The sequence below is a fragment of the Rana temporaria genome, chromosome 2 (assembly GCF_905171775.1).
Source record: "Rana temporaria chromosome 2, aRanTem1.1, whole genome shotgun sequence".
In the NCBI taxonomy this organism is placed as follows: domain Eukaryota; kingdom Metazoa; phylum Chordata; class Amphibia; order Anura; family Ranidae; genus Rana; species Rana temporaria.
The window spans coordinates 144805903-144828917 of record NC_053490.1 but is presented as its reverse complement, the minus strand read 5'-3'; the positions used below and the strand labels follow the sequence as shown (position 1 = coordinate 144828917).

Here is a 23015-nt window from a genome sequence, read left to right as displayed (position 1 = left end):
ATATATAAAATGTTTTTTTTTCCTCAGTTTAGGCCGATACGTACTCTTCTACCTATTTTTGGTAAAAAAAAAAAATCGCAATAAGCGTTTATCGATTGGTTTGCGCAAAATTTATAGCGTTTACAAAATAGGGGATAGTTTTATTGCATTTTTATTAATTTTTTTTTTTTTTTACTACTATTGGCAGCGATCAGCGATTTTTTTCGTGACTGCGACATTATGGCGGACACTTCGGACAATTTTGACACATTTTTGGGACCATTGTCATTTTCACAGCAAAAAATGCATTTAAATTGCATTGTTTATTGTGAAAATGACAGTTGCAGTTTGGGAGTTAACCACAGGGGGCGCTGTAGGGGTTAGTGTTCACTTAGTGTGTGTTTACAACTGTAGGGGGGTGTGGCTGTAGGACTGACGTCATCGATCGAGTCTCCCTTATAAAAGGGATCACTCTATCGATACGCCGCCACAGTGAAGCACGGGAAAGCCGTGTTTACATACGGCTCTCCCCGTGCTTCAGCCTCGGGGAGCGTTCGCGACGGAGCGGCTATAAACGAATAGCCGCGCCGTCGTCCCGGATCGCTCCCCGAGGGAACCCGCCCGCCGCACGCAGCGGGGGGGGGGGACCCCCCACCCGCTAGAAGGCAAGGACGTATATATACGTCCATCTGCCTGTCCGTGCCATTCTGCGGACGTAAATAGTCGTGCGGCGGGCGTTAAGGGGATATAAAACACAACAAAGGAGATGCACAAATCGCTTGTTTGTGTTAGAATTTTAATACATGTTCCATGGTAGGCTTTAACCGCTTCTGGGCCGACATAAAGCATAATGTTGCTGGCGAGGAACCTCTTGTTGATCCAAGTGATCGCGGCCATGTGATCTGTCAGCGGCTGCGTCCACCGGACACAGACGATCACTGTACTGGCCCGCTGCTGGTACCATGGGACCACTGTAACCAATCACAGCAGGGCACATGACAGCTGTATACAATAGATGGAATCCATTGTATAAAATTGTTTTGCTAGCTGTGATTGGTCAGTGTGATCATGTGGTAAACTGGGCCAGTCACAGCCCATCCATGTGATTTGGCTCTGACCAATCACAGCTAATCACAACAAAAGAAACTGAACAAATCAATTTAATTCAGTAAAATGTTTGCATATAGCAATGTGATGCACTGCTATATGCAAACATAATGTGTAACAAAAAATAAATACTGATCTCTTCCCCTGAGTAGTACAATGTTACTATGTTTTATTTTAGTTTTTCGTACTGTGACCAGTTAGTGTCCCTGACCTGTTATATGATGACACTGCACTGGTAACAGTATGTAAAAAAATAAAACAAAACCCTTTTTTTCATTTCTAAATGTTCCTAATTTTTTTTAACCACTTAAGACACCCGGACCATTAGGCAGCTAAAGGACCCGGCCACTTTTTGCGATTCGGCACTGCGTCGCTTTAACTGACAATTGCGCGGTCGTGCGACGTGGCGCCCAAACAAAATTGGCGTCCTTTTTTTCCCACAAATAGAGCTTTCTTTTGGTGGTATTTGATCACCTCTGCGGTTTTTATTTTTTGCGCTATAAACAAAAATAGAGCCACAATTTTGAAAAAAAATCTATATTTTTTACTATAATAAATACCCCCAAAAAAGATATAAAAAAAAATATTTTTTCCTTAATTTAGGCCGATACGTATTCTTCTACCTATTTTTGGTTTTAAAAAAACGCAATAAGCGTTTATCTATTGGTTTGCGCAAAATTTATAGCGTTTACAAAATAGGGGATAGTTTTATGGCATTTTTATTATTATTATTTATTTATTTTTTTACTACTAATGGCGGCGATCAGCGAATTTTTTTTTTCATGACTGCGGCATTATGGCAGACACATCGAAAAATGTTGACACATTTTTGGGACCAAAAAGTGCTATAAAAATGCATTGTTTACTGTGAAAATGACAATTACAGTTTAGGAATTAACCACTAGGGGGCGCTGTAGGGGATATGTGTGACCTCATATGTGTTTCTAACTGTAGGGGGGGTGGGGCTGGACGTGTGACGTCACTGATCGCCTTTCCCTATATCCGGGAACAGACGATCAGTGACATTGCCACTGTGAAGAATGGGAATAGGTGTGTTTACACACACCTCTCCCTGTTCTTCAGCTCCTGTGACCGATCGCGGGACACCGGCGGCGATCGGGTCCCGCAGGCACGGTCACGGAGCTTCGGTCGCGGGCGACCCACGGCTGGGCACTTAGAGGACGTACAGGTACGCCAACGTAAATGTGCAGGAGGCGGTCCTTAAGTGGTTAATTTTCCAAAATCTTATGACAAAAAAATGACTTGCCATGCCTTTTACTAAATACCTTGGACTGTCTACTTTGCAAAAAGGGGTTAGTTGGGGGGATATCTGTACTGTCCTGACATTTTTGGGCCTCAAGAAATAAGATATGCCGTCAGTACATCAGGATTGATCAATTTTCAGATATATACCATAGTTTGTGGACTTTCCTACAGACTAAATAATATACACTGATTTGTGGGGGGGGGGGGGGGGGTTTCACCAGAGAAACGTGGCAGTAAACATTCTGGCCTAAAATTATGAAGATCAATTATTTGCAAAATGTTATAACTGAAGCAAAGAAGCATTTTTTGTTATTTTTTTTTTTAGCAAAAAATAAAAACCCAGTGGTGATTAAATACCACCAAAAGAAAGCTCTATTTGTGAAAACAAAATGATAAAAATGTAGTTTGGGTACAGTATTGCGTGACCGCGCAATTGTCATTCAAAGTACAACAGCTGAAAATTGGCCTGGGCAGGAAGGGGGTAAAAGTGCCTGGTATTGAGTTGGTAACCTACTGTGGTTATTAGAATTGTCATGTAAGTTCACAGAATACAACATGTAGTAGTTGGCCACATTGATCTGGACTGTTGGGAACACACTCCAGCAGTTTTCTGCACATAGCTCTGCATCCCAATGTAACTGGGAAAGCCACCCAGATGAATAGGGAAACAAGTTCAGTATAACTAGAACCTGCCTTGAAAAAGTATTTACACCCCTTGAAATGTTCCATTCTTTGTCTTGTTGCAACCAAAAATGTAAATGTATTTTTTTTGGGATTTTATGTGATATACCAACACAAAGTGGCACATAATTGTGAAGTGGAAGGAAAGTGATGAATGGTTTTCATTTTTTTTTTTACAAATAAATCTCTGAAAAGTGTGATGTGCATTTGTTTTCCGCCCCCCTGAGTCAATACTTTGTAGAAGCATCTTTCTCTGCAATTACAGCTGCAAGTCTTTTTGGGCATATCTCTACCAGCTTTGCACATTTGGAGAGTGACATTTTTGCCCATTCTTCTTTGCAAAATATCTCAAGCTCTCAGCAATTTTCAAGTCTTGCCACAGATTCTCAACTGGATTTAGAATGGCATAGTCAAAGTCTAGACCTAACACATGAGTATGCTTTGATCTAAACCAGGGGTCTCCAAACTACGGCCCGCGGGCCACATCCGGCCCGCCAGGCCATTTCTTCCGGCCCGCAGCTTGAATCCTATCCACCTGTTAGCTGTGGAACCTGCGCTGCATATTCGCCCCAGGCAATAGGCAGCGCAGGTCCCGCAATCCCTTCCGGCGTCTCACTGTGTTGTTGGCTGCTGGGACCACGGCATCCCAGCAGCCAATGAGGTGTAGTGCAGACCCGTAGCCGCCTCCCTGCTCCCGCCTCCCGCCTCGCTGTTAACCAGTAACGAGTGTGTAATACAAGCGGGGCGGGAGTCGGGAGGTGCAGCAGGTCTGCAAAGCCAGTGATGGAGACGCGCTGGACACATGCAAGGAGGGGGGCTGATACACTTGTGTGGGGGTGGGTTAAATGGCTCTGATGGGGACACAAATGTGGGGGGGGGGGCTGAATCTTATGGGGACACAAATGTGGGGGGGGGGGGGGTTGATAACTCTTATAGGGACACAAATATGTGGGGGCTGATGACTCTGATGGGGACACTCTGGGGGGGGGGGGGGTTGTAGACTGATGGGGACACACATTTTGGGGGGCTGATGAGACTCTGATAGGGACACAAATGTGGGGGGGGGGGCTGATGACTCTGATGGGGACATACATGTGGGGGGGGGGTGATGACTCTGATGGGGACACAAATATCTGTGGGGTCTGATGGGGACACAAATGTGGGGGTGCTGGTGGCTCTTATGGGGACACAAACATGTGAGGAGGGGGTCTGATGGCTCTAATGGTGACACAAATATGCGGAAGGGGAGGTGATGGCTCTGAAGGGGACACAAATATGCAGGTGGGGGTGGGCTGTGATGGGGACACAAATGTGCAGGGAGACTCGGATGAATGATGGGGGGGCTCTAATGGGGACACCAATTTGTGGGGATAGCCTGATGAGTGATGGGGACACAGATGGATGGGGACACAGATGATGGGGACAAAGATGAATGGGAAGACTGATGGGGACACAGATGGATGGGGAAACAGACTGATGGGGACACAGATGGATGGGGACACAGATGGGGAGACTGATGGGGACACAGATGGATGGGGACACAGATGGGTGGGGACACAGATGTATGAGGACACAGATGGATGGGGACACAGATGGATGGGGACACAGATGGATGGGGACACAGATGGATGGGGACACAGATGGATGGGGACACAGATGGATGGGGACACAGATGGATGGGGACACAGATGAATGGGGACACAGATGAATGGGGACACAGATGAATGGGGACACAGATGAATGGGGACACAGATGAATGGGGACACAGATGAATGGGGAGACTGATGGGGACACAGATGGATGGGGACACAGATGATGGGGACACAGATGAATGGGGACACAGATGGGGACACAGATGGGGACACAGATGGGGACACAGATGGGGACACTGATGGATGGGGACACTGATGGATGGGGACACAGATGGATGGGGACACAGATGATGGGGACACAGATGAATGGGGAGACTGATGGGGACACAGATGAATGGGGACACAGATGAATGGGGAGACTGATGGGGACACAGATGAATGGGGACACAGATGAATGGGGAGACTGATGGGGACACAGATGGATGGGGAGACTGATGGGGACACAGATGGATGGGGAGACTGATGGGGACACAGATGGATGGGGAGACTGATGGGGACACAGATTAATGGGGAGACTGATGGGGACACAGATGGATGGGGACACAGATGGATGGGGACACAGATGATGGGGACACAGATGAATGGGGAGACTGATGGGGACACAGATGGGGACACAGATGGGGAGACTGATGGGGACACAGATGGATGGGGACACAGATGGATGGGGACACAGATGATGGGGACACAGATGATGGGGACACAGATGAATGGGGAGACTGATGGGGACACAGATGATGGGGACACAGATGAATGGGGAGACTGATGGGGACACAGATGGGGACACAGATGGGGAGACTGATGGGGACACAGATGGATGGGGACACAGATGGATGGGGACACAGATGATGGGGACACAGATGAATGGGGAGACTGATGGGGACACAGATGATGGGGACACAGATGAATGGGGAGATGGATGGGGAGACTGATGGGGACACAGATGGATGGGGAGACTGATGGGGACACAGATGGATGGGGACACAGATGGGGAGGATGATGGGGACACAGATGAATGGGGAGACTGATGGGGACACAGATTAATGGGAACACAGATGATGGGGACACAGATGAATGGGGAGACTGATGGGGACACAGATGGATGGGGACACAGATGGATGGTGACACAGATGAATGGGGACATGAATGGGGACACAGATGGATGGGGACACAGATGGATGGGGACACAGATGGATGGGGACACAGATGGATGGGGACACAGATGGATGGGGACACAGATGGATGGGGACACAGATGGGTGGGGACACAGATGGGTGGGGACACAGATGGATGGGGACACAGATGGGGAGACTGATGGGGACACAGATGGATGGGGACACAGATGGATGGGGACACAGATGGATGGGGACACAGATGAATGGGGAGACTGATGGGGACACAGATGGATGGGGAGACTGATGGGGACACAGATGGATGGGGACACAGATGGATGGGGACACAGATGAATGGGGAGACTGATGGGGACACAGATGGGTGGGGACACAGATGGGGAGACTGATGGGGACACAGATGGATGGGGACACAGATGATGGGGACACAGATGAATGGGGAGACTGATGGGGACACAGATGGATGGGGACACAGATGGGGAGACTGATGGGGACACAGATGGATGGGGACACAGATGATGGGGACACAGATGAATGGGGAGACTGATGGGGACACAGATGGGTGGGGACACAGATGGGGAGACTGATGGGGACACAGATGGATGGGGACACAGATGGATGGGGACACAGATGGATGGGGACACAGATGGATGGGGACACAGATGAATGGGGAGACTGATGGGGACACAGATGGATGGGGACACAGATGATGGGGACACAGATGAATGGGGAGATGGATGGGGACACAGATGGGGAGACTGATGGGGACACAGATGGGTGGGGACACAGATGGGGAGACTGATGGGGACACAGATGGATGGGGACACAGATGATGGGGACACAGATGGATGGGGACACAGATGGATGGGGACACAGATGATGGGGACACAGATGAATGGGGAGACTGATGGGGACACAGATGGATGGGGACACAGATGATGGGGACACAGATGAATGGGGATACAGATGAATGGGGAGATGGATGGGGACACAGATGGGGTGACTGATGGGGACACAGATGGATGGGGACACAGATGGGGACACAGATGATGGGGACACAGATGAATGGGGATACAGATGAATGGGGAGATGGATGGGGACACAGATGGGGAGACTGATGGGGACACAGATGGATGGGGACACAGATGGGGAGACTGATGGGGACACAGATGATGGGGACACAGATGGGTGGGGACACAGATGGGTGGGGACACAGATGTACTGATGGGGACACAGATGGATGGGGACACAGATGGGGAGACTGATGGGGACACAGATGATGGGGACACAGATGAATGGGGATACAGATGAATGGGGAGATGGATGGGGACACAGATGGGGAGACTGATGGGGACACAGATGGATGGGGACACAGATGGGGAGACTGATGGGGACACAGATGGATGGGGACACAGATGGGTGGGGACACAGATGGGTGGGGACACAGATGTATGGGGACACAGATGTATGGGGACACAGATGATGGGGACACAGATGAATGGGGAGACTGATGGGGACACAGATGGATGGGGACACAGATGGATGGGGACACAGATGGATGGGGACACAGATGAATGGGGAGACTGATGGGGACACAGATGTATGGGGACACAGATGATGGGGACACAGATGAATGGGGAGACTGATGGGGACACAGATGTATGGGGACACAGATGTATGGGGACATGGGTGTAAAGCCTCATGCACGCTGGAAGTTTAGCCCTGCTGCATGATGCTCCAGCGTTTAGGTGCCAGCAAAGAATATAGGAGCACCATCCAGTCCTGCTGTCAGCAGTAAGTCAAATTCTATTCTATTCTTGTTCTACTGTGGATTTATTTATAAATAATTTTTCCGGCCCGCGAATATGTGTAAAATATAGAATGTGGCCCTCGAAGTAAAAAGTTTGGAGACCCCTGATCTAAACCATTTCATTGTAGCTCTATGTTTAGGGTCATTGTCCTGCTGTAAGGTATACATCCCTTCCAGTCTCTAAAGTCTTTTGCAGACGCTAACAGGTTTTCTTCTAAGATTGCCCTGTATTTGGCTAAATCCATCTTCCCATCAACTCTAACCAGCTTCCCTGTCCCGGCTGAAGAAAATCATACCCTCAACCTGATGCTGCCACCACCATGTTTCACGGTGGGGATGGTGTGTTCAGGGTGATGTGCAGTGTTTTCAGCCACACGTGGCGTATTTGCTTTTAGGCCAAAAAGTTCAATTTTAGTCTCATCTGACCAGAGTACCTTCTTTCACATGTTTGGTGTCCCCCACATTGCTTCTCGCAAACTGCAAACAGCACTTCTTATGGCTTTCTTTCAACAATTGCTTTCTTGTTGCCACTCTTTCATAAAGGCCAGATTTGTGGAGAGCACAACTAATAGTTGTCCTGTGGACAGATTCTCTCTCCTGAGCTGTGGATCTCTGCAGCTCCTCCAGAGTTACCATGGGCCTCTTGGCTGCTCTGATTAATGCTCTCTTTGCCCAGACTGCCAGTTTAGGTGGATGGACATGTCTTGGTAGGTTTGCAGTTGTGCCATACTCTTCGGATGATGGATTGAACAGTGCTCTGTGAGATGTTTGAAGCTTGGAATATTTTTTTTTTTATAACCTAACCCTGCTTTAAACTTCTCCACCACTTTATCCCTGACCTGTCTGGTGTGTTCCTTGGCCTTCATAATGAGGTTTGTTCACTAAGTTTCTCTAAGGCTGGGTTCACACTACGGTTTTCCCGTCCGTCAGCCGCATACGATTTCAGTATTGAAAACGTACGGGCCCGGACGGGAAAACGTATAGATAGAGAATGCATTGCAAATCGTATGCACTCAGATGCATCCGGGTGCGTACGATTTGCTGGCAAAACGTTTTTTTAAACGTCCGCAAAACCGTGTTCAACCACGGTTTTGCGGTCGTTTTTAAAACAGTATGGCAAACGCATACGTTTTCCTTTAACATTAATGTTAATGGAAAACGCACATGTGTGCGGTTCCATACGTTCCCGTCCGTTTCAGCCGCATACGGTTTTCCATATAAATCGTATGCGGCTGACGGACGGGAAAACTGTAGTGTGAACCCAGCCTAACAAATCTCTTTGCAGAACAGCTGTATTTATACTGAGATTAAATTACACAAATGTGGACTCTATTTACTAATTGGGTGACTTCTGAAGGCAACTGGTTCCCCTAGATTTTAGTTAGGGGGCTGAATACAAATGCATTTCACAATTATGTGCCACTTTGTGTTGGTCTATCACATAAAATCCCAATAAAATATATTTACGTTTTGGTTGCAATATGACAAAATGTGGAACTTTTTAAGGGGTATGAATACTTTTTCAAGGCACTGTATGTGACTAACTACTACTAGCTATACAACTACCTGGACAAGTGAAAACTTTCACAGATACAACAATAGTAAATACCAGTAAATTGCACTTTTTTGGCCTCCCTGTTGAAATGTGGAATTTCATCTCTTTGTGTTACAGAGCAACATTCAGCAAGTCTTCCAGAAGATTCACATGTTATTAAAAGAAGAATTCATTAGTGAGGATTTACAGATCATTGCTTGTCCTTCAATGGAGCAGGTACAGTGGTTTTCATGCAGGGACAGTACAACATGTTCTGGATATTTAAAGTAATACTAAGCACACGCTGTTTACTTTACATTGTCCCTCCTACCTTTGTATATGGCTTCAGACCGGCTTCTGTCAAACAGTCCTGCTGGTAAACCAACATTCGATCAGCACCTGAGTGTATTGTGGGGGGTGGGAATCACACATCTTTATGTTCATGCTGGGATCTGTCCGTTTTTCTTTTCATTCAACCCACTGAGTGAATGAAAAAGCAATTGAATGTGTATACCTAGCTTAACTACTTGCCGACCAGCCGCCGTCATTCTACGGCGGCAGGTCGGCTCTCCTGGGCGAGAGCCCGTAATATAACGTCGGCTCTTTGAGCGGCCACTAGGGGCGCGTGCGCGCCGCCGGAGGCTCGCTCCCGCGCCCCCCGCTCGCTCCCGACTCCCGTGCGTGTGCCCGGCGGGCTCGATCGCCGCCGGGCACCCGCGATTGCTCGTTACAGAGCGGGGACCGGGAGCTGTGTGTGTAAACACACAGCTCTCGGTCCTGTCAGCGGGGGAAATGCTGATCTGTTCATACAATGTATGAACAGAGGATCAGTGTTTCCCCTAGTGAGGCCACCCCCCCCCCCCCACAGTAAGAACACACCCAGGGACATACTTAACCTCTTCCCCGCCCCCTAGTGTTAACCCCTTCACTGCCAGTGGCATTTTTATAGTAATCCAATGCATTTTTATAGCACTGATCGCTATAAAAATGCCAATAGTCCCAAAAATGTGTCCGAAGTGTCCGCCATAATGTCGCAGTAACGAAAAAAAATCGCTGATCACCGCCATTAGTAGTAAAAAAAATATAATCATAAAAATGCCATAAAAATACCTCCTATTTTTGTAAACGCTATAACTTTTGCGCAAACCAATCAATAAACGCTTATTGCGATTTTTTTTTTAACGAAAAATATGTAGAAGAATATGTATCGGCCTAAACTGAGGAAAAAATGTTTTTTTATATATTTTTGGGGGATATTTATTACAGCAAAAAGTAAAAAATATTATTTTTTTCAAAATTGTCGCTCTATTTTTGTTTATAGCGCAAAAAATAAAAACCGCAGAGGTGATCAAATACCACCAAAAGAAAGCTCTATTTGTGGGGAAAAAAGGATGTCAATTTTGTTTGGGAGCCACGTCGCTCGACCGCGCAATTGTCAGTTAAAGCGGCGCAGTCCCGAATCGCAAAAAGTGCTCTGGTCTTTGGGCAGCAATATGGTCCGGGGGTTAAGTGGTTAAGGGTGAATGCGTGTGATTATGCCTGCATTCATAAAACACCCGAAAAACACTTCACTGGCTACACCTCAATTATTATGAATGAGCTGGGCTGCATTGTGCGTAGCACAGCGGCGCATAACCGAGAACAGATCTAGAGAGCCGACTTCTGTTACACAGTGCCTTGAAAAAGTATTCATACCCCTTGAAATTTTCCACATTTTGTCATGTGGCAACCAAAAATGCAAATGTATTTTATTGGGATTTTATGTGATAGACCAACACAAAGTGGCACATAATTGTGTAGTGGAAGGAAAACGATGAATGGTTTTCAACTTTCTGAAAAGTGTGGTGTTCATTTGTATTCAGCCCCCTTTACTCTGATACCCCGAACTAAAATCTAGTGGAACCAATTGCCTTCAGAAGTCATCTGTGTCTCATTTAACCACTTAAGGACCGCCTCATGTAAATATACGTCAGCAGAATGGCACGGACAGGCACATGCACGTACCTGTACGTCCTCTGCTTGACGTGGGTCGGGGGTCCGATCGGGACCCCCCCCCCCCCCCGGTACATGCGGCGGTCGGTAAGCCTCGGGGAGCGATCCGGGACGACGACGCGGCTATTCGTTTATAGCCGCCCCGTGGCGATCGCTCCCCGGAGTTGAAAAACAGGGAGAGCCGTATGTAAACACAGCTTCCCCGTGCTTCATTATGGCGGCGCATCGATCGAGTGATCCCTTTTATTAGGGAGACTCGATCGATGATGTCAGTCCTACAGCCACACCCCCTACAGTTGTAAACACACACAAAGTGAACCCTAAATATTACAGCGCCCCCTGTGTTTAACACCCAAACTGCAACTGTCATTTTCACAATAAAGAATGCAATTTAAATGCATTTTTTGCTGTGAAAATTACAATGGTCCCAAAAATGTGTCAAAATTGTCCGAAGTGTCCGCCATAATGTCGCAGTCACGAAAAAAATCGCTGATTGCCGCCATTAGTAGTAAAAAAATAAAAATGCAATAAAACTATCCCCTATTTTGTAAACGCTATAAATTTTGCGCAAACCAACCGATAAACGATTATTGCGTTTTTTTTTTTTTTACCAAAAATAGGTAGAAGAATACGTATCGGCCTAAACTGAGGGAAAAAAAATGTTATATGTTTTTGGGGGATATTTATTATAGCAAAAAGTTAAAAATATTGAATTTTTTTCAAAATTGTCGCTTTATTTTTGTTTATAGCGCAAAAAATAAAAACCGCAGAGGTGATCAAATACCACCAAAAGAAAGCTCTATTTGTGGGGAAAAAAGGACGCCAATTTTGTTTGGGAGCCACGTCGCACGACCGCGCAATTGTCTGTTAAAGCGACGCAGTCCCGAACTGTAAAAACCCCTTGAGTCTTTAGGCAGCATATTGGTCCGGGGCTTAAGTGGTTAATCTAATTATAAATACAGCTGTTCTGTGAAGCCCTCAAGGTATTTTAAAGAACTTCAATGAACAAACGGCATCATGAAGGCCAAGGAACACGCCAGACAGGTCAGAGATAAAATTGTGGAGAAGTTTAAAGCAGGGTTGGGTTATAAAAAGAAAAAAATATCCCAAGCTTTGAACATCTCACAGAGCACTGTTCAATCCATCATTGGAAAACGGAAAGAAATTTATGTTGAGCAGTAGAAAACTACATGGCTGGGTAAAGAAAAGAACAATCCTCTGTTCTCAATAGAGCTTCTTTCTGCAAATGTGCACATAGACAGTTGAAGCAGAGATATGAATGACCGTTGTAGACGGGACATTGTTTGGTTTCCCTTTCTCGTAGCTTTTGTAAGTCACCCCTCAGGTTAATGGATGCAGTTGAATGGATGCGTGTTCTTGGGTGGTGAACGTAAGATTTATAATTGGCAATTTAGGAGTCAATGGACCAATTATTATACCAACTCCAAAATTCAAATTTTTGCATTCTTACATCTTCAATAATGTCTTCCTTGAGATAAACTTTACTGTTTTGTGTCTGCACACCATCCACTGCACACATCTGAAGGAGAATGGTTCAGTGTTACCATAGCAACCTACAGCTTTCTATCCATACACAGAGAAACTACCACAACAGCATCTTCTTATGAATGCCTCCTGGATTTATAAAAGAGATGTGTGCACTCATGCATGCAATGCATTAGCCCATATAAAATGTACACTATGTATGAGAGCATAAATAAAATAAATGTGCACACACAACACTTTTGAAAGTATAAACACATTATGGGTTTACTGGGGAAAAAAAAACTGTTGCGTTTGTATTGAACTTGCATCAGTGATTTACTAATCCCTCCTTTTTCATTTTAGGTAAATCTGTTGCTGTCAATGTCAAAATAGCAGAAGATTGCTAAACTTTCCCCCTGCATCTGGGAGTTCCAGGGAGGAATAAGGTGGGAATACAGAACTGATACTCTGCAGCATACCGCAGGCCATTGCGTAGATGTATAAGGAGAGAGATGAGCCTGCATACCACCAAAGCCGTTTTCCACTCCCTGGAAAGCTTTTTTTCGGTCTTGTTGGAATTGTGTTCTTGAAAGACAACTTTCTGTCACAACTGACGTTTCAAATGTCCAATCTGCACACAACCTCATGTTGCATATTTAGGATGATCCGTAGCCCATTCTCTTGGCTTAGAGGTCCCTTTCAATGAGAAGTATCAGGCTGCATATTCACTTGAAGGAATTGTTGACCATTATTGACAATAACTGGTTTATAGAAGCTTATTTATGAAGAGTAAAATGCACTAGAAACTCTGGATCCCGAGCAGATGATATGTACATTTAGTTGGGGAGGTTAGGAATTTGAGATTTAAATTATTTGAGTCGCTGTGTAATGTTTCAGTGGTAAAGAGCTTGCAGTCTGAACTGCATGTATTTGCCAGCTGTCAGCATTTGAAATCTAGTAAGGTTGAGCTGCATTGAGCCAGAGAAATTGTCACTTCACCAATGCAGGGCAATGCCTGTATGAAGCCAGAAACTGAAAGGTCTTCTATTTTATAGTGTATGTCCTGTATAAAAGGTACTGGGGAATTCATTTAACACTTTTCTGATGGTATGGCCCTTTTAGAATGGCCTCCGTCAGATTAAAAAATGCTTGCGCCAGTTTTGGTAGCTTTATCGAAATGTGCAGCAGATTCGGGTAGTTCCTAATAGCACCACTTCCACAAAGTGTGCCCTATGGCTGCACTGAATAAAAATAAATACATGGCTCCAGTTCATAGAGAACGGAACTGGAGGTTTCATTATCCATAAAACTCTTTATGAATTCCCCTGCTAGAGATGGCACTATAGATTAGAGAATAACATCACTCTTCCTCCCTGACATCAGTCATTACAGTAGAAATCGGCAGACTTTGGGCCCGTGTGTACAGCTGCCTGTCCGACTAAAGCTGGTCGTGAGAATGAGCATGCTTGAATTCCAGCAGTTGACCGCCATCCGATCAGAGTTGACCGATGTGTTCTGGTGGATGGGTGGTCACCCTGTCAAAGCCCAATAGCACAGCAGAGCAGATCACTGTACTAACATTGTTTGTGTTATTACAGTGATATGTCAGGTTTATTTTTTTTCAGCCTGCTTGGTGTGTACCAGGTTTAACAGTTGAGATAAGATATTGGCTACACAGGGAGGGCATTGTTCTTGAGGTGTTGGGCGACTCATTTACCTTATTGTGAGAAGAAGCAGTAAAGCAGACGCACTGTGATGCAAAGCAAGAAACCAAGCCTGCATATGTCCTAAGCATTCGGTGTAAATATTAACTAGCTTAATAATTTTATTTACATTAATCTGACTTCTTTTCTCATGTATAACTAAAAAAGAAAATGCACAACATTCTCTTTAACTGAAGATTAACAAGGGCATACATGGATTAACTTGTACACATGAGATTTTCTACCTTTTGAATGCGATAGATCCTGGGTGCTCAACCTGTTGCCCTCCATCTATTGCAGAACTATAAGTCCCATGAGGCATTGTAAGGCTGATACAAGCATGACTCGCAGAGGCATGATGGGAATTGTAGTTTCTCAACAGGTTGAACACCCATGCCATACATGGTAAATGGTTATTAAGCTCAGTAGCAGTTTGGTGTGAGGTAATCTTTGTATTTAAGATCAATGCAAACAGTTGTCAATAATCCAGATATACACACATTGGACATGGCGCTATGTGCGGCCTTCTGTACCCTGAGCAATGCACTGATTACCATCTGAACAGATTTTTACCTAGCTTCTCTTGGGACACAGGCGCCTTCAGCATTTGGTTGGATACAACATATCTGGTATATAGTGAATGCAGATTTATATGGTATGGTAAAATGTCTGATATGATGATTGGATCTACTTGTGTACATGCTCATTGCTAATGTTTGAATTGAGACATTATGGACTGGCTTGTGCAGCCATATCTCATATCTAGCAGGCAGATTTATATTTGTATGTTTAGATTAAGCTGGCCATAGATTGAATCTCGGCCAGTTCTGCATGGATATCCAAGGTTCAATCAGTCTATGGGCAGGCTGGTTGTACTGAAGTCGATCCATCGGGCGACTTCGGTAAAACCAGCCTGTTGGATTTTTTGCGTGTGATCAGTGCCAGTGGCTTTAACAGCCAGCAGTGATCATTGTGGTGGTCCGGCAGAGAAGGGCTTCCTAGCATCAGAACACAATAGTGCTTCGGGAGGGCTTCCCCCATCAACACTGACTGTGTTGATGGGGTAATCAAGCAATTTTCTTGCCATCCAACCCTGGTGGAAGAAAAGATAATTGTATAATCTAGGGCTTTCCTTGGACCGTATAAATGAATATTGACACAGAATAATTGTTCATGCTGCTTACAATATCAAGTCAAGTTTTTTTCATTAGGACATTTTATCTAGGTCATGGTGAATTGTTCATGCTGATGCAATAGTTGTGTGCATACACTCCTTTAGAGCACAATTATTTTCTAATTGGGTGCAACAAACAGTTAAAAACCATTTATCCTACAGTTGGCTATAGGTCATATGTCTGTCTCCTGAACAATCTTTTGAGCAACTTTAACAGAGACTTGCAAGCAAATAGCATTAGCGATAGGATGAGCGGGCATATGGATGTGAGCTTAACGATTGCCTACACATGCAAATGGTACCATCCAATCTATATATTGTGCAGCGAACAGAGTATGTAGTCTGCTGGAGCTGCTAAACTGGGAATATCTCTTTTCCGTTTAGCATAGCTCAGTGCATTATAGGCGAGACTTGTCTAGGGAGCATGGAGATAAGTGTAATGCATTTACAGTGAGTGCAGAAAACCAATATATAACACAAGGGGTCCCTGGAGATTTTGCCACTCAGATTATTGAAGTACATTTTAATTAAGACTGCAGAATAGTGTGACTTTTTTTTCCAGTTAGTGCGTTAACCAAGAATGTCACAAGGAAAATGGCATAAGCATTACCATAAAACTGCAGTTTGCCAAAATGACCTTTAACTAGAAATATCTTACCAGATGAACATATTATTCATCTTACAATTACATTTGTGATTAAATTCTATCTGGAATTCATCCCTTCTTGTGTTACCTGGATAAAACAAGTTGTTTGCAGATGTTCTAATATACCATCATGGAAAGTATATACTGTATTTTGTCGCATTTTTAAGATGCTGCTTCTAAAACCAGTATTTTAAATTTGTCATTAACGGCAGTTGTAGTCATTGATTATGGGGGCCTCACACATAAATCCCAATTACCATGGGAGTCAATTTGAAGTTCCATCTTATAATTTTGTTATTTATAAAATCACCCACTGCTCTTTCTTCACTGGAGATTGCAGTGTTTGTGACTGGCATTTACTTGGTCTAGCAACCCAAGCAAAACCTAATGCCCCGTACACACGATTAGAATTTCCGATGGAAAAAGCCAGACAGACTTTTTCCATTCGAAATTTTCGACCATGTGTATGCCCCATCGGAGTAATTCCATCGGAATGTTCTATTTTACTCCGATGGAATTCCGATGTGAATTAGGTCGGACAAAGGTCCGATTGTGTGTACGGGGCATAACAGTAATTTCTCAACATCCGCCAAGTCAATGAAAGCAGCCCTGATTTATTATCTTCTCTAGGCTGTCTGAAACCCATAGCAACCAATCAGACTAGAGCAGAAAAACGACGTTGGTTGGCTTTTTAGCTGATATGGTTACAGCACATTACATATTGAACTCTTCCTTTATTAAATGAAGACCACTGTGCTATGCACTGGTTGCTCGGAAAGATTCTGATGCAGTAGATATCAAAATAATTTGGCATTCAGAGGGTAGATGTCACAAAATGTTAAGTTATTTTACGGGGCTATGCATCCATTGTAGTTGGAAAAAAAAACATGGGGCGTCACTGGTGGAACCTTCAAACTGTCCACAGTGACTCTTTGAGGGGTACGAAATGTCTGAAAAGGTTCAAGTACTATTGGGAAATGGGAGTGGCTCATTTTCTAAGCAGTATGAAAGGTGGTGGCCTGCCAGACACTTGAGGTGAGGAGTTCCCACTTGTAAAAGTACTTTGTATATATCTCTATGAAACACTAAATGTTTTCTCTCAGAAAAATCAGATTTCACTATTCTTATGCTCAGTGATCTTTAATCATGTATTTCTTGTGAGGAGTTTTTGTGAATGAAGATCTTTAGTCCATAAAGGTCGTGCACTTTGGGTCCTTTTCCTCTGGCATTGCTCTATTAATTTTAGTGTTTTTTTTTTTAGTTTTTTTTTTTTTTTTGCTAGTTGAACAAAGCTCAGCTGAAAGTAAAGGTGGTCAGATATGACAAGGTTACAATCATCAGATCTACGACCACCTTCATACCCCACTAGATACTCTTGGCCAACAGATCTCTGGGTCAAGCTTCATTTTCTAGGTTGGATACATTTGGCCAAGTGACATTTTCTCTTAACATAGTTTGGCACCCTGATTGTATTATAAACATACATGCGTAGGTAATCCAAGTGTGCCTGTTTATATCATGTAAAAAAAAAAATCTTCTTGAGGTCAGATCATCCCTAGGTATTCAACCATCCTCTCGTGTCTGTGGCCAGCTTTAGGTTTCTTGAGATATATGTGCAATTTCTCAGGCATGGTAGGAGGCTCAAGTCTTCCTGTATTGGGTTGAATAGTGTGCATGCTGCTCATCACCTAGAATAAAAGGATAGGTAAATACTGTGTCGCCACCAATAATACCTGGAAATAGGTGCTTGGTTAATGAGAGGGTAGATTTTGGGCTTTTGTAAAGCCTTTGTTGCAGATAAAACGGCGTCTTTGAAGATCTAGTAAATATGCAGCTGTCCTGGCATTATTTTAGATATATCTGAAATACTTTTTTACAGTAACAGCAGATGGGCATGTCTGAAATAAGCTAGGCAGTGTTTGGAGAAGACGCAATATGCACTATTAATGAACTCTTCTAGGATTGACAGTGTCACAGACTGCAGATAGAGCAGAAAATGGCCAGCACCTTGGCATAATCCTTAGTGTGTGTGCAGCATAAATGATTCCTGTTTTTGTTATTTGACCGAGCCTCCAGTTGTAATATTGTACCCAGTGCCTTGTATTATATGTATATTTACCTTCTTTTATAATGTGTTTTTTTCATAACTTAAACAGATTACTGTACATATATAAATTGTTTTAATGCCATGTACAGGAAAATTGTAGTTATATTGAGAGATATTTAAAATTGGGGAACAGTATTTCTTTTTGTCATTTGTAAAGCACACTGAGAAACAAAAAAGTAATGCTATGAAATGTAACAAATTGTTCCTCTGTGTACAGTTTAATAGGGATTAGATAAAAATGTAAATACAAATCCATATATTTAAATTGGCTGAAATAACTTTGTTTTAGTAACTTTTTAAATAAAGAGTTTGGCTCCTATGTTAAGTCAGCATGTTTTTGTTCTGCATTATGGCGTTATTGCTGGATAATACAGTTGCACCACTTGCTGCACACAAATCTTGAACGCAAACTAGAGCAGTTTGCATGCTAATCTTGTCTTCCATTCACACGTCATTCTCACAATCATTGAGATTGCTAATATTAAGACCTGTGTTCATAGCAGCCAATCGCACTTCAGCTATTCCTTACCTAATGCATCTTAGAAAATGAAAGGGAGATTCTCACTGCTTGTTATATTCCGGGGGTGTAACTAGAGCCTTCTTCCAGTGCAAGAAGCCATGAAGGGCTCCCCTGACCTCTAGTCCTGGGGCACTTCCCACTGATCCTGGGCTCCTTTGCAACCATCACAGGTCCTTTTATTATGGTTCTGCATTGGGACCCCTTCCTGCGGGTTTGGATAGGGTAGCCAGCCACCTTTTCTTCAAGCCAAACCCGAAGACTTTAGAGGCTCACGGCAATTTTTTTTGTAGAGTATATACTATACTTATATTTTGTTATAGGAAATATAGAGTAGAGGGGTGGGACTTTATAGGTGCAATTAGTACAAGGACATACCAAATTGAATAAAATCGCAATTTATTAAAGTTACAAGGGTAAATAAAAACAATATTATACAATACATGAACATAATATTGTTTTTATGTACCCTTGTAACTTTAATAATGGTTGGTGTTTGGCTGAAGCCATTATCAATCAACTATGTTTTTAAATCATAATGGCAACAGAAAATTACCCAAATTACCCTGATCAAAAGTTTACATACCCTGGTGATTTTGGTCAACCCCACAAGTTGACACACAGGGGTTTAAATGGCTATTCAGGCTGGATTAACACATGTGTGGTGCGAATTCCAGCTCTGTTTTCTCTGCAAAGCGAAAAAAACAGCTGTTCAGCAGTTCCTCTCCATTGTAGGTGAGGACCAGCTGAGCAGGGAGAGGGGAGGTGTAGTAAAGAGGGTGGATAGAATGCCTGTTCACAACGGAACACATCTGCGAATCAGATGCGTTCCTATAGAAGAATATGTGCCTTCAATTTGCACCGCACTGCCTAGAAAATGCACACGTTTGAGTGCGAATGCAACGCATATATGTGAACCAGATGCATTCAAACTAATAGATTTTAAAGTGTTATCAGAATTGGATACGGTGTAAGCCGCATCCAATTCGCATAGATGTGAACCCAGCCTCATCTGTGATCTGTTTGCTTGTAATTAGTGTGTGTGTGTGTGTGTGTGTGTGTGTGTGTGTGTGTGTGTGTATATAAAAGGGTCAATGAGTTTCTGGACTCCTGACAGACCCTTGCATCTTTCATCCAGTGCTGCACTGACGTTTCTGTATTCTGAGTCATGGGGAAAGCAAAATAATTGTCAAAGGATCTGCGGGAAAAGGTAGTTGAACTGTATAAAACAGGAAAGGGATCTAAAAAGATATCCAAGGAATTGAGAATGCCAATCAGCAGTGTTCAAACTCTAATCATGACACAACCATCAACCCATCCCACCATGCCAGGGTGCTAGGTCTAATCCTGAAATCTGAACTCTACTTTTAGCCCTACATCCAATCACTTTCCAAAGTTTGCTGCCTCAACATCCGCAACATTTCCAAAATATGCCCCTTCCTAACCAATGACTGCAAAGCTCTTAATCCACTCTAATTTACTCACTCCATCTCTCGCCTCAACTACTGCAACTCGCTCCACATTGCCCTACCTTTACATAGGTTACCTCCCCCCCTTCGGTCCATCATAAATGCTGCTGCCAGACTCATCTATCTTTCCAACCGTTCAGCATCTGCCACCACTCTTTGCCAATCCCTCCATTGGCTGCCACTGTCTTAATTTTAAATAAATTCAAAATGCTAACCACTTACAAAGCCATCCAAAACTCAGCCCCCAACTACATAACCAACCTCATCTCAAAATACCAAACAAACCGTTCTTTGTTCCTTCCAAGACCATTTGCTTTCTTAACCCAAGCCTCTCCCTTCCTATGGAATTTCCTACCCCAATCTGTCCGACTATCTCTTACTCTGTCCACTTTTTTAGATCTCTGAAAACTTTTTTTTTTAGAGAAGGCTATCCAGCCTTCACCTAACAACTGTACTTTTATTTTTTCCATTCCATCAGCTTATTCCCCACAGTTATAACCTTTTGTATCACTTGTTGGAAAGTGCCAGGCAACAGCCCCAACACCATTGTGTGGGAGTGAAGTTAATGACCAGCATTGATTTATTGCAGTGAGGAACATGAGAGATAAGTTCACTCCACCGATTGACCCTGATATGATCAAGGGGTGAATCCGACACTGCGATCTTAAATAGGGTTAGACTTTGTTAGCAAGTTTTTTTCTTGTTGACATTTTATTATGGACATTTTCATTGAGAGAAAGTATACAAACATTCAGATGGGATATTTTTATTGCGTATGTAGGTAAAGGCAAAATTATATGCAAAAATATGAACATAAACAATAAAGAACAAAAATAACTGGACGACAAAAAAGACTGGACCAGAGGAGCTCTGCTAGTCTCTGAGAGATGCCAAATATGCCTCCAGTCCACCCGAACACCCCTGATGGGAACAAGCTGAACAGGTGGGGGCATATCTGTCAGGTTTCACTACAACTTTGTCCAAAAATTTAGGATGTAAGAGGCATGTTTGTACGGAAATAAATGAAAACCCTCGTAAATCAATTGCCTAAGGGAACAATCGTATGAACAATCTCTCCCTCGATAAGGGTGAGTCAAGGAAAAAGGGTTTATAGGGGTGTACCACTACCCATCCTTATGTATCATACCAGAATGTTCAAGTAACGATCGATAACGTGAGGTAAATTGCTAAGTGTTCAACCCCAATAACAGGTTATAACTTGGAAGCTGAAAGGATATTCCAAATGGAGGAGGTCTTTGTTTTACATTGTTGGCAAGTTTTATTCAAAATTACATTACAATTTTTAGGACAGACTGGTTTATCCATTTCAGTTCACTTTTGTATTTGTCATAATTGGATTTTCCGACAACAAATTATGGCTAGCATGCTTTAAAATTTTCCGACAACAAATGTGTGTTGTTGGATTATCCGATCGTGTGTACAGAAGTCCTTCGAGAAAAAAATCCAAAGTACAAACACGCATGTTCGGAAGCAATGCTAACCATAACACAACATTAGCAGACGTTGCCCAACGGGTGGCGCTAAAGAGCTGAAAAATCAAGTTCTGTGTATATGGGACCGACAATTCTTTGCCATTTGTATACAAGACAAGTTCATGGCCACCGCCTTTCGGACAAAAGTCCTGCGCTTTTGTCTGTGAAAAATCGGATCGTGTGTCTGAGGCTTAACCTGCATACTTCTACAATCTGTGAGTGCCAACAAGGGTTTTGCCACCAAGTACTAAGTCATGTTTTGCAAAGGGGTCAAATACTTATTTCACTCATTAAAATGCAAATCAATTGATAACTTTTTTGCAATTGTTTTTTTTCTGGATTTTTTTGGTTGTTATTCTGTCTCTCAGTGTTAAAATAAACCTACAATTAAAATTTTAGACTGATCATTTCTTTGTGAATGCGCAAGTGTACAAAATCGGCTGGGGATCAAATACTTTTTTCGGAAGAAGGTGGAAGTTCTGTATATAAAACAATGAGATTTGGTAATGGTGACTTTGCCCTAATAATTCATTTGAACGAAGTGCGAGTTTTACTGATGGGTGCACTTTACATGTTCTTACATCGTTGTGCAGTTTATCAGAAGCCATTCAAATAGTTTATTGATTTTTAAATATCGCCAGTTTCATGAGATCACCACAAGTCCATTTCTGCCTCTTTACTGTTATATTTCTATACTGCATTTAGCTTTTACTATCCAGATGTTTGAATGCAAATTTACATTTATATTAAGTAGTTTAGCAATAGGTCCATGTAAGCTCATTAAAACCTTGCACTGTTACCATCTGTAGATTTCCCTGGACTTATTTTTCTTGTAGATACCATGGAGATGCCTAGCACTCGCATCTGATTTACAGTGATAAACTATACCACCAAGAATTACAAGAAATCGCAGCAACATTAAATGCCAGAACTGCTAAAATATTGTTTAAATTTAAATGTTTATTGCTTTTGTTTTTAGCTTTTGCTCCAGTGACATACACCATACTGTTTCTCAACTGGTGCTTTTTTTTAAAAGGTTTGTTTTTTATTTTCTAAATAGGTTCATTTAAGCTAGTGCATTGTTGGTTCACTAAACTTTTCCTTCCATTTCCCTTCTAAATGTTTTTTTTCTTTGTCTGAATTTCTCACTTTCTGTTCCTCTTCAGTAAGCTGTTCTGGCTGGCTGACCACCGCTCGGATGATGGGGGCAAGTTTACTGAGGAGAAACAGGAAGTGAGAAATTCAGACAAAGAAAAAAAACATTTAGAAGGGA

At 43.2% G+C, this 23015-nt stretch overlaps 1 protein-coding gene across 2 annotated transcripts in view; it reads left to right on the top strand.

Annotated features, from left to right (window-relative positions):
- The window catches only part of COG3 (component of oligomeric golgi complex 3), a 133272-nt gene extending 119004 nt beyond the window's left edge, over positions 1-14268 (top strand). For both annotated transcript variants that reach the window (XM_040341274.1, XM_040341273.1), the window contains exons 22-23: positions 9295-9393; positions 12997-14268. In XM_040341274.1, coding sequence (XP_040197208.1) covers positions 9295-9393; positions 12997-13026 — 129 coding nt within the window. In that variant the 3' untranslated portion in view covers positions 13027-14268. The remainder of the gene's footprint in view (positions 1-9294; positions 9394-12996) is intronic.
- Positions 14269-23015: the final 8747 nt, after the last annotated feature.